This window comes from Salvelinus fontinalis, chromosome 31, assembly GCF_029448725.1.
Source record: "Salvelinus fontinalis isolate EN_2023a chromosome 31, ASM2944872v1, whole genome shotgun sequence".
In the NCBI taxonomy this organism is placed as follows: Eukaryota; Metazoa; Chordata; class Actinopteri; order Salmoniformes; family Salmonidae; genus Salvelinus; species Salvelinus fontinalis.
The window spans coordinates 47,265,123-47,278,699 of NC_074695.1; the positions used below are offsets into that span (position 1 = coordinate 47,265,123).

General features: G+C 40.5%; 1 protein-coding gene across 2 annotated transcripts in view; it reads left to right on the plus strand.

The window, feature by feature from the left end:
• Window positions 1-13,571, plus strand: part of LOC129830418 (FYVE, RhoGEF and PH domain-containing protein 3-like) — a 94,548-nt gene extending 80,977 nt beyond the window's left edge. For both annotated transcript variants that reach the window (XM_055892982.1, XM_055892980.1), the window contains exons 14-19: window positions 144-248; window positions 957-1,010; window positions 1,739-1,834; window positions 1,993-2,127; window positions 3,202-3,342; window positions 11,552-13,571. In XM_055892982.1, the coding sequence (XP_055748957.1) occupies window positions 144-248; window positions 957-1,010; window positions 1,739-1,834; window positions 1,993-2,127; window positions 3,202-3,342; window positions 11,552-11,797 (777 nt within the window). In that variant the 3' untranslated portion in view covers window positions 11,798-13,571. The remainder of the gene's footprint in view (window positions 1-143; window positions 249-956; window positions 1,011-1,738; window positions 1,835-1,992; window positions 2,128-3,201; window positions 3,343-11,551) is intronic.
• The last annotated feature ends 6 nt before the right edge of the window (window positions 13,572-13,577 follow it).

Below are 13,577 nucleotides of genomic sequence, written 5' to 3' on the forward strand. Positions count from 1 at the left end.
GGGGCTGTAGATTGTTGTAGAATTTCTCCCGTTGTAAAATCTGTGACTTCTTGACTTTTACTATAAACCAGTGAAGAATATTTGAACTGTCTGAAACTGTCAATGGCTTATCTCCTTCTCTCCCCCATCCCGTCCACTTCCAGGTGATCCTGGCCACCATAGAGAAGCACAAGCAGAACAGTGAGACCTTTAACAAAGCCTTCAATAGCTCCTTCTCCAGGGACGAAGACCACCCACCAGACTCACCGGTCAGTCAGTCTGTCTGTGTTTCTTTCTTTCGCTCTGTCAAGCCATGTGTATATATCAATATGAAAGCACTATGGCTTTGTCCGAAAGTGTGTCACCGTCAGGTCTTTGTCTGACAAAGCATCTATCCTCACGCAACACGCGCACACACACACACACACAGCCGTGTGTTGTCACGCGTCCCTCACTGCATAGACACACAAAGAAGCTCTTACTTAACTCACCCATACACACACAAACACGTATACTTATGAAGGAGCTCTTTATTCAGTTGCACACCCACACAAACGAACGAACACACACACTGTCACGGTCTGTCTTTAGTTCCCCGGCACTCTCTCATGACCTAATAGGGGAAGCCCCCATGCACACTGTACAAAAAAAATCTCTTCTGAATCTCCACTGACCCACTTTGGGCCGGCTGGCTCTGGACACAGGCCAAAGTAGGAACACATGCCAGGCCTATTGTCTATCTCTGAGGCATGGCTGCCGTCTAGTGGTGACAAACACACACAGCCGCTTTAGGTCATGTTCAGAGGTGGATGGTCCCATTCTCTGGCGACGTGTGTGAGAGAGCTTTGCTAGCGGTACGTTTGACACCTGAAATGAAGTGCTAGCCACGTAATAACAATGGATGTACTTTCAAATGCAACTCATACGTCTCTCGCAGGGGTCACTCTGATCGGGTATTCGTTTTCTTCTCTTCTCAGGGTCCCTGGAGCAGCACATCCATAGACTCAGACAGTGAACGACTGCAAGAAAGGGTAGGTGTTAAAACCGTCCATTTCAACAATACATTTCCTCAGGCTCTCTTGCCTGATGCTGTTCTGTCACTGACTCTGCTTTCGATTACAAGAGAATCTTTGCTACAGTATGAATAGCGTCGCCCCACATAATAATAGAAACCATACAATGGGCAATATAAATAGTGAATACATTGTACCATGAATGACTGAGTTCATCACAAGAAGTACATTGATCTCTCCTGTTCTAAAGCCTGGATGTCTGTCTGCGTTTGAGGTAGCAAGACAATGGTAGTAATACAATGGTAGTGGATCTATAATCCACACAGTAGGCTGCAGAGAGGTATAAATAGTAAGTTGTCTTCTCTACCGGGGATAGCATCACTAGCTCGCTCTCTAGCAGCGGCGAGGGGTGTCTGTGGAGAGATGAGACACGATCAGGGGGTGAATTTCACACTCCCTCCCACAATGCAAATGTGCTAAACGGCTGGTGGTGCTATCGATGCCCCAGTCTGAGAGAGCAGAGGGAGGGGCTTCGATTTTCCCTTTTTTTGGTTCTAGAGGACGATGTTGGGAGTGGGAGAGAAAGAATAGGGTAGATAACAGAGAGAGCGGGGGAAATGGCAACCCGTCCCACTATTTCAGGGTAAGGGGTTACTTAGGCAACACAAAGACGTATTGAGACAAGGTGACCTTGTGATTGGACAGATCGTGACACCTTGTTTGTATGTGTTTCTCTGTTTCCCCAGAAAAGTTCCAAGAAGAAGGAGAAGGAGACATGCAAAGGCTGCAACGAGAGCTTCAACTTTACCAAGCGCAAGCACCACTGCAAAGCCTGCGGAGCGGTGAGCGCAGAGAGGGAGAGGAGGTTGGGGGCCGGAACAGTTAGTGCCAGGATGCTGCATTTTCATTGGTGGATGTCCGATGAAAATAAATAAAATATATTTTTTATCTCTCTCCAATTCCTCCCTCTTCCTCTTTCACTCTTCCCCTCCCTCTGCAGGCCATCTGTGGTAAATGCTCTAAGATGTTGGAGAATAAGACGTGTCGTGTGTGTCCTGAGTGCTTCGAGACTAGCCAGGGCCCCGAGGGGCCTGCAGGGGCCCCAGTAGAGCTGAAGAGGAAAGCTACAGCCGAGGTGAGGACCGACTCTCAGCTTATACTATGGAAAAGAGTAGAATAGAATATAACTTAATTTAAACACATTTTCCATCCAGAGACTTCCTTTTGGCTTCCCCTCACAAACATCATACTTATTGTGTATTGCACAGTGTTGTTGAGAAGCTAGCATGGACAGGCTGCACAGAGTGGACTCCCAGCAGAGCAGGTCTGAGGAAGGGAGTTAGAGTATGGGGGTTGGCAGCGGGCACGCTATCTCAGCTCCAGCCTCTGGAAAGAGCGGCATAATCACGTTAGTTGCACCAGCATGACAGAGAAGACAGAGCCCAGCCCAGACAGGCCCACAGAGCACCATACACCTCTATCAATCACACACACACACACACACACACACACACACACACACACACACACACACACACACACACACACACACACACACACACACACACACACACACACACACACACACACACACACAGAGACACAGCAATATTGAGTAACCTCTATTTGAGAACAAGTACCATGACTAGTTAAGGGGCTTAGTGGAAAGCAGCAGACTGCTGAGTGACTAGTCTCTCCACTTCATGCCTATGATGCAGCAACTGAGCAGTCTAATCTGTCTGTCTGTCTTGGGGTTATACTGTCTCACACACACACAAAACTAGATCTTTCACCGTAGCAGTACCATAATGGCAGTGATCTGCAGTGGTATTATTTCCCACCAAGGGGGGGCTACAGCACCACATCAGTTACAGTGGGGCAGCAGCATGAACACCTGTCCATGTCCAAATCTCCCAATACATTTGTCCTATATGCTGGACACCAAGGTTTGTTATGTAAGCGAATGTCCCAGACCTTTATCCTCGAGTGCCCCTTAAACGCCCAGGCTGATTATCGCTTTGAATTAAAAGTAGAATTGACAGTGAAAGTGAATTCCAATTCCAAACGTTGGTTTGTGCACGGGGAACGAGCTACTGTAATCGTGTCGAACTATCGAATATGATTTGAGTATTGGCGCCCACTGCGGTAGGTCGACTTTGGGATTGGGCCTTTAACTCTGCCTCCTGTGTGTGTGTCTCTGTCTCTCCAGAAGCAGGCGTCTCTGTCGGGGGACAACTGTCTGCTGTGTGCCCAGCTGCAGGTGCAGGAGAAGGGCAAGAGCTGGACCAAGACGTGGGTGGCCGTCACCAAGACCGAACCACTGGTGCTCTACCTGCAGACCAGCGGACAGGTAAGGGTTAAACTCACACACACCTGTGTCTGTCTTTATCCGTGTCTGTGCTCCTGTCTGTTTATTTGTGTCTTTGTACCGCTGTCTTGTCTACGTCCTGTCTCCAAGCCCAGGTCACCTGTATATGCAGGTAGAGGTTTCCCCTAACAACTGACACAGGGTCAGTTATTTTTCATCCAATCAATTATATTTTGTGGGTCAATGTGCCTCACACCTCCTGTACTGTGAAGTCGGTGTCCTTGTCATGTGTGTTCCCACTGTCTGTACTTAGTAGATTTGGGTCAGCGGGATTTGTCTGTCCTCACTCTGACCTCAGATGGAGCTTCTGCTGCCAGCTGGCTGTCACACTGTTAATACCATGGTGTTATTACTCGATTACTGCTCTATTATTACACTGTTATTACCATGTTATTATTACTCTATTATTACACTGTAATTACCATGGCGTTATTACTCTAATAAACTAATTGCCATGGTGTTATTACTATATTATTACAATGTAATTACATGGCGTTATTACTCTAATAAACTAATTACCATGGTGTTATTACTCTATTACACTGTAATTACCATGGTGTTATTACTCTAATAAACTGTAATTACCATGGTGTTATTACTCTAATAAACTGTAATTACCATGGTGTTATTACTCTAATAAACTGTAATTACCATGGTGTTGTTACTCTGTTATTACAATGTAATTACCATGGCGGTATTACTCTAATAAACTGTAATTACCATGGTGTTATTACTCTATTAAACTGTAATTACCATGGTGTTGTTACTCTGTTATTACAATGTAATTACCATAGTGTTATTACTCTAATAAACTGTAAATACCATGGTGTTATTACTCTGTTATTACAATGTAATTACCATAGAGTTATTACTCTAATAAACTGTAATTACCATGGTGTTATTACTCTAATAAACTGTAATTACCATGGTGTTGTTACTCTGTTATTACAATGTAATTACCATGGCGGTATTACTCTAATAAACTGTAATTACCATGGTGTTATTACTCTATTAAACTGTAATTACCATGGTGTTGTTACTCTGTTATTACAATGTAATTACCATAGTGTTATTACTCTAATAAACTGTAAATACCATGGTGTTATTACTCTGTTATTACAATGTAATTACCATAGAGTTATTACTCTAATAAACTGTAATTACCATGGTGTTATTACTCTAATAAACTGTAATTACCATGGTGTTGTTACTCTGTTATTACAATGTAATTACCACGGTGGTATTACTCTAATAAACTGTAATTACCATGGTGTTATTACTCTAATAAACTGTAAATACCATGACGTTGTTACTCTGTTATTACAATGTAATTACCATAGTGTTATTACTCTAATAAAATGTAATTACCATGGAGTTATTACTCTAATAAACTGTAATTACCATGGTGTTATTACTCTAATAAACTGTAAATACCATGGTGTTCTTACTCTAATAAACCAATTAACATAGTGGTATTACTCTAATAAACTGTAATTATCATGGTGTAATTACTCTAATAAAACAATTAACATGGTGGTATTACTCTAATAAACTGTAATTACCATGGTGTTATTACTCTAATAAACTGTAATTACCATGGTGTTATTACTCTAATAAACTGTAATTACAATGGTGTTATTACTCTGTTATTACACTTTAATTATCATGGTGTTATTACTCTAATAAACTGTAATTACCATGGTGTTATTACTCTATTATTACGCTAATTGCCATGGTGTTATTGCTCTAATAAACTCATTACCATGTTGATATTACTCTAATTACCATGTTGATATTACTCTAATTTCCATGTTGGTATTACTCTATTATTACACTGTAATTGTCATGGTGTTATTACTCTAGTAAACTGTAATTAGCATGGTGTTATAACTCTATTATTACACTAATTACCATGGTGTTATTACTCAATTATTGCAATAATTGCAATGTGTTATTACTCTAATAAACTGTAGTTACCATGGTGTTATTACTCTAATAAACGAATTACCGTGGTGGTATTACTCTATTATTACACTGTAATTCATTTGGTGGTAGACCTCTGTTATTCGACTGTAAATACCATGTTATTACTCTAATAAACTGTAATTACCATGGTGTTATTACTCTGTTATTACACTGTAATTACCATAGCGGTATTACTCTATTATTACAATAATTACAATGTGTTATTACTCTAACAAACTGTACTTACCATGGGGTTATTACTCTATTATTACACTAATTACCATGGTGTTATTACTCTATTATTGCAATAATTACAAAGTGTTGTTACTCTAATAAACTGTAGTTACCATGGTGTTATTACTCTAATAAACTGTAGTTACCATGGTGTTATTACTCTATTATTACACTGTCATTTCTTTGGTGGTATACCTCTGTTATTAGACTGTAAATACCATGTTGTTATTACTCTAATAAACTGTAATTACCATGGAGTTATTACTCGAATAAACTGTACATTTCCATGGTGTTATTACTCTATTATTACACTGTAATAATCATGGTGTTATTACATGAATAAACTGTAATTGCCATGGTGTTATTACTCTGTTATTACACTGTAATTACCATAGCTGTATTACTCGGTAATTACACTGTAATTATCATGGTGTTATTACTCTAGTAAACTGTAATTAGCATGGTGTTATAACTCTATTATTACACGAATTACCATGGTATTATTACTCTATTATGACAATAATTACAATGTGTTATTACTCTAATAAACTGTAGTTACCATGGTTTTATTACTCTAATAAACTAATTACCATGGTGTTATTACTCTATTATTACACTGTAATTACCATGGTGGTATTACTTTGTTATTGGACTGTAATTTCCATGGTGTTATTACTCTATTGCACTGTATTTGCCATGGTGTTGTTACTGTAATAAACTGTAATTTCCATGGTGTTATTACTGTAATAAACTGTAATTACCATGGTGTTATTACTCTATTAAACCGTAATTGTCATGGTGTTATTATTCTATTATTATGCTGCAATTGCCATGGTGGTATTACTCTGTTATTACACTGTAATTACCATAGTGTTATTACTCTATTACAATAATTACCATGGTGCTATTACTCTGTTATTACCATTGTGTTATTACTATATTATTACACTGTACTTACCGTGATGTTATTACTCTATTATTACACTGTAATTACAATGACGTTATTACTCTATTATTACACAGTAATTACAATGGTGTTATTACTATATTACTACACTGTAATTACCATGACGTTATTACTCTATTATTACACAGTAATTACAATGGTGTTATTACTATATTATTGCACTGTAATTACCATGGCGTTATTACTCTATTATTACATAGTAATTACCATGGTGCTATTACTCTGTTATTACCATTGTGTTATTACTATATTACTACACTGTAATTACCATGACGTTATTACTCTATTATTACACAGTAATTACAATGGTGTTATTACTATATTATTGCACTGTAATTACCATGGCGTTATTACTCTATTATTACATAGTAATTACCATGGTGCTATTACTCTGTTATTACCATTGTGTTATTACTCTATTATTACACTGTACTTACCATGATGTTATTACTCTATTATTACACAGTAATTACCATGGTGCTATTACTCTGTTATTACCATTGTGTTATTACTCTATTATTACACTGTAATTGCCATGGCATTATTACTCTATTATTACACTGTAATTACCATGACGTTATTACTCTATTATTACACAGTAATTACCATGGTGCCATTACTCTGTTATTACCATTGTGTTATTACTCTATTACACTGTAATTGCCATGGCGTTATTACTCTATTATTACACTAATTACCATGACGTTATTACTCTATTATTACACTGTAATTGCCATGGCGTTATTACTCTATTATTACACTGTAATTACCATGACGTTATTACTCTATTATTACACAGTAATTACCATGGTGCTATTACTCTGTTATTGCCACTGTGTTATTACTCTATTACACTGTAATTGCCATGGCGTTATTACTCTATTATTACACTGTAATTACCATGACGTTATTACTCTATTATTACACTGTAATTGCCATGGCGTTATTACTCTATTATTACACTGTAATTACCATGACGTTATTACTCTATTATTACACAGTAATTACCATGGTGCTATTACTCTGTTATTGCCACTGTGTTATTACTCTATTATTACACTGTAATTACCATGGTGTTATTACTCTATTATTACACTGTTATTACCATGGTGTTATTACTCTATTATTACACTGTAATTACCATGGTGTTATTACTCTATTATTACACTGTAATTACCATAATGTTATTACTCTATTATTACACCGTAATTATCATGGTGTTATTACTCAATTATTACACAGTAATTACCATGGTGCTATTACTCTATTATTACACCGTAATTATCATGGTGTTACTACTCTATTATTACACTGTAATTACCATGGTGTTATTACTCTATTATTACACCGTAATTATCATGGTGTTATTACTCTATTATTACACCGTAATTATCATGGTGTTATTACTCAATTATTACACAGTAATTACCATGGTGGTATTACTCTACCTTTTCACTGTGTGACCAGAGGTGGCACTCTGGGGCCTCTTCTGAAAGGTGGCGGGGACTCGCTAGGTGGGATTTTAACCATTGATGTAATGAAAAATAACTGTCAGGGGAAACCTTCTTCCCTCTCCTGAGGGTGCTTCACCCCTGTCCTGTATAGTATAGGTATGCAGACATGACCAGGGCTGAAAACTAGCGATGGGACGATTTGATACCGGAGCGCCAATGCTCCAATGCAGTTTTCAAAGCACTACTGATCCGAAACAATGTACCGATGCTCGTTTCAAAGTAACATTATCACATGATCAATGACGTACGAAGCTTCGTTTGATCGCGTGGTTTTTCAAACTGTGTGTTGCCAAATGCGAGACCCCAATGATTTCGCTGTGGTTCCGGTGCTTTCTTCGATTCCAAGCTGCTTTCAAACACCGACCTGTACTTGACACCCTACTTACAATTTTTTACTACTTACGATTTTTTTCATGCAACATTAGCTGAAAGGTAGCTCAGCAGATAGAGAACACTCAGATGACAGAGAATGGGGGCGAATCCCGGCGAAGTCATATTATTTAGAAAATGGTTTTATGTGAAACCACACTTTCTGCACATTTCTGCACATTGTTGTGCAAACAATTCGTTTTATTTAGTGAAGTATAAGCTTCTGTCTTTAGCATCCTAAATAATGCCATAGATGTAACAGTTTTTGACAGCAAAAGATGGAAGGATGATTGAAGGTTGCAAACCTGTATGGGAACTTCTAGTAGGCTACTAAGACCTGCGACTAACCGCCACGCCACAGAGATTTGATGAATATTGTAGAAAAAAAACGTCTGTTTGAACATAAAACTGTGTTCTTCATTGCCGACCAGTAGATGTCACTAATGCGCATTGTGTTAAAAGCTCAGCGTAATGAACCGGCACAATTTGGTAAAAGCCCCAAAAGCTACTGAAAACCAGTCACTGTAGCCTCTGCCCATTCCATTTTAGAGACCAAAATCCCAACAAAATCCTTTCTCTGCGACAAATCCCAGGCAGGCAGAAAGCTGACATCCCCTGGCAAAAGATTAAGCTGAATGATTGTTAGATGAGCGTTTTTGTATGATTCGATAGAAACTGGGGAAGGGGGAGGGGAGGGAGCTTACAGTGCATTCGGAAAGTACTGTATTCAGTACACTTTGACTTTTTCCACATTTTGTTACGTTACAGCCTTATTCTAAAATTAATTTAACATTTTTTTCCCCCATCATCAATCTACACACAATACCCCATAATGACAAAGCAAAAACAGGTTTTTAGACATTTTTGCAACTGTATAAAAAATATAGGAAATATCACATTTACATAAGTATTCAGACCCTTTACTCAGTACTTTGTTGAAGCACCTTTGGCAGCGATTACAGCCTCGAGTCTTCTTAGGTATGACATTCCAAGCTTGGCACACCTATATTCAGTTGTGGCAAAAGTACGCAATTGTCAAAGAAAATGACTCAAGTAAAAGTGAAAGTCACCCAGTAAAATACTACTTGAGTAAAAATCTAAAAGTATTTTGTTTTAAATATACTTATGTATCAAAGTAAATGTAATTACCGAAATATACGGAAAGTATCAAAAGTAAAAGTATAAATATTTTCAAATTCCTTCTATTAAGCAAACCAGACAGCATAATTTTCTTTCATTTTTAAATGTATCGATAGCCAGGGGCATGCTCCAACACTGTCCCGATTGTCAATGGGAGAGAGAGAGGACCAAGGCGCAGCGCGTGGAAAATACATCTTCTTTATTACAGAAAGAAGACGAAACGAAACAAACACTATACAACTAAACAAAACAACAAAACAGACGACCGTGAAGCTATACAAACAGAAGTGCTGACACTAAACACTCTGACATAGACAATTCCCCACAAACAGCTAAAGCCTATGGTTGCCTTAAATATGGCTCCCAATCAGAGACAACAATAACCAGCTGTCTCTAATTGAGACCCAATTCAGGCAACCATAGACTTTCCTAGATACCTACACTCAACCATAGACACAGCTAGACTTCTATACTAAACATAAACCCGACTACTCTAATAAACCCCCTAAACTTTACAAACACCCTAGACACTACAAAAACACATACATTCCCCATGTCACACCCTGTCCTACCTAAAATAATTAAGAAAACAAAGAATACTAAGGCCAGGGCGTGACAAACACAGAGATAATTTACAAACAAAGCATGTGTTTAGTGAGTCCGCCAGATCAGAGGCAGTAGGGATGACCAGGGATGTTATCTTGTGTGAATTAGACAATTTTTCTGTCCTGCTAACCAAAGAAAATGTAACAGTACTTTTGAGTGTCAGAGAAAATGTATGGAGTAAAATGTACATTATTTTCTTTAGGAATGTAGTGAAGTAAAAGTTGTAAAAATTATAAATAGTAAAGTAAAGTGCAGATACCCCAAAAAATGACTTCATCAAGAATCTCTCTGTACATTGCTCCGTTCATCTTTCCCTCGATCCTGACTAGTTTCCCAGTCCCTGCTGCTGAAAAACATTACCACAGCATGATGCTGCCACTACCATGCTTCACCGTAGGGATGGTGCCAGGTTTCCTCCAGATGAGACGCTTGGCATTCAGGCCAAAGAGTTCAATCTTGATTTCATCAGACCAGAGAATCTTGTTTCTCATCGTCTGAGAGTCCTTTAGGTGCCTTTTGTCAAACACCAAGCGGGCTGTCATGTGCCTTTTACTTTTGCTTCCATCTGGCCACTCTAACATAAAGAGCTGATTGGTGGAGTGCTGCAGAGATGGTTGTCCTTCTGGAAGGTTCTCCCAACTCCACAGAGGAACTCTGGAGCTCCGTCAGAGTGACCATTGGGTTGTAGGTCGCTTCCCTGACCAAGGCCCTTTTCCCCTGATTGTTCAGTTTGGCCTGGAGGCCAGCTCTAGGAAGAGTCTTGGTGGTTATAAACTTCTTCCATTTAAGAATGATGGAGGCCACTTTGTTCTTGGGGACCTTCACTGATGCATACATTTTTTTGGTACCCTTCCCCAGATCTGTGCCTCGACACAATCTTGTCTGGGAGCTCTACAGACAATTCCTTTGACCTCATGGCTTGGTTTTTGCTCTGACATGCACTGTCAACTGTGGGACCTTATATAGACAGGTGTGTGACTTTACAAATCATGTCCAATCAATTGAATTTATCACAGGTGGACTCCAATAATCAAGCTGTAAAAGTGCACCTGAGCTCAATTTTGAGTCTCATAGCAAAGGGTCTGAATATTCAATAAAATAAGGTATTTAAATGTGTTATTTTTAATACATTTGCAAAAATGTCAAAACATATTTTTCGCTTTGTCCATTGTGTGTAGATTGATGAGGAAAATATTTATTTTAATACATTTTAGAAAAAGGCTGTAACGTAACAAAATGTGGGAAAAGTCGTGGGGTCTGAATACTTTCCGAATGCACTGTACGCATGTGGCTTATGAAATCAAATCCACCCCCCCCCCCCGCATTAAAGGAGGGGAAAACTGCACTGCTATGCTTCCTCTTGACTCTGATTGGCATGTTTGTTGTGTCTCTTCAGGACTCTCGCGGGGCACGGGCCATACCCCTCCCGGGGTTTGAGGTGAGCGTGGCAGCGCCGTCGGCGACAGAGAAGTCTGAGCTGAAGCACGCGTTCCAGCTGAGTCACTCCCAGCAGGCTCTGCTGTTCAGCGCCCAGGATACAGAAGTCCAGGCCAAGTGGGTGGAGTTTCTCTCTAGAGCCGCCCGCGGGGAAACACCCACAGACACGCCCTGCAGCCTGACGGAGCACAGGGAAAGCCAATAGTGCGGCTCCGCTGATGCCACAGGACCCTCCGTCCCACCTTTCACCCCTCTCCTGTGGACAGAGCACACGTTACTTGAATTCACTTTTCCTTTGCACTTTTTATTTTCTTTGAAGGGAGGGAAGATTCCCCCCATCTGCTGCCACTTCACCCTTTCCTTCACCCTTTCCTCCTCTTTCATTCGTGCACTCTCTCTCTCTCTCTCTCTCTCTCTCTCTCTCTCTCTCTCTCTCTCTCTCTCTCTCTCTCTCTCTCTCTCACACACTCTCTCTCACACTCTCTCTCTCACACTCGCTCTCTCTCTCTCTCTCTGTCTCTCTCTCTCTCTCTCTCTCTCTCTCTCTCTGTCTCTCTCTCTCCTCTCTCTCTCTCTCTCTCTCTCTCTCTCTCTCTCTCTCTCTCTCTCTCTCTCTCTCACACACACACACATTACACATACACACCTGTTTCACCAACTCCGCCACCATTGTATGCGTGGTTACATTATATTTCTCTCAGTGTTCTCTGCAGTTCAAGAAGAACGGAAGACTCTTTGATTTAATGTTTCGAATTATAGCCGAAGGCATTTATTAGATGGATCCTGTATGATTTTGTTAAAAGGTGAAGTTCCTTGTACATTGTGTGACTGTGAACCATTAACCCCTGCCGGTCTGTCTGTCTGTCTGTCTGTCTGTCTGTCTGTCTGTCTGTCTGTCTGTCTGTCTGTCTGTCTGTCTGTCTGTCTGTCTGTCTGTCTGTCTGTCTGTCTGTCTGTGTGTGTGTGTGTGTGTGTGTGTGTGTGTGTGTGTGTGTGTGTGTGTGTGTGTGTGTGTGTGTGTGTGTGTGTGTGTGTGTGTGTGTGTGTGTGTGTGTGTGTGTGTGCGTGCGTGCGTGCGTGTGTGTGTTGCTCCTGTGTTTTATTTCAATATTCAATGTTAGCGTATCGAACCCCACATGCAGATACCCCCTCTCCCCACCACTGTGGACCCAGTGGCAGCTCAGTGGTGATTGTATAGTGTGTATACTATCGTGTGTCATGAACTAAAATAACTCCATTTTAACTTAAGAGATGTGAACGAACGCTTGTGGCTGGCCACCCGAAGCTCCCACAATCAGCCTCCCAACTCCTCACACCCCTTCTCGCCCCCCAGACACACCCCATTCCCTTGCTGTGTCCCCGTGTTTTAAAAAGGACGTTCTTTCTTTGCTCTCTCTCCTTTGTAAATCACGTAATCTGACTGGATGGTCGATTCAATATGGTGGATTTTGTTCCTCTTCCACCGGTAGACCGGGTGGAGTTCCTGCCAATGTTGTTTTGACCTGTCCGGTAACTGAAGAGAGGAAACCACTGTAGAGGATCGGGACATTACTTACCACAGATCTAGGATCAGCTTCCCCTCCCCAAATCACCATGTGGGGAAACAATGCAAAACTGGCCTTAAATCAGTTTCTACAGACAATGTATAGCTAGTCCCTGGCTCCTGTATGGTCTTGCTCCCTCCCTTCCCTCTCTATCAACTCTGCCCTCAGCGGCCAGGAATATACTCCCACTTCCTGTTTCTACCGCTCACCTGCTCTGCCCCTTCTGGTCACGTGATAGAAACCATAGCCACAATATAAGTACTGGCTAAGCTAATTTAAGCTTGATCCAAAAATGTGGTCGGAGGCTTCGTATGGAGGGTGTGACGCAATTGCGGAGCCTTCAGAGGCACGCAGAGGCCAAATCAATCTTCCTACCACGTCGCCATGCGCCTCTCAGATGTTGTAACAATGCGGAGGGCTCCGTCTAGCTCCACATTGACA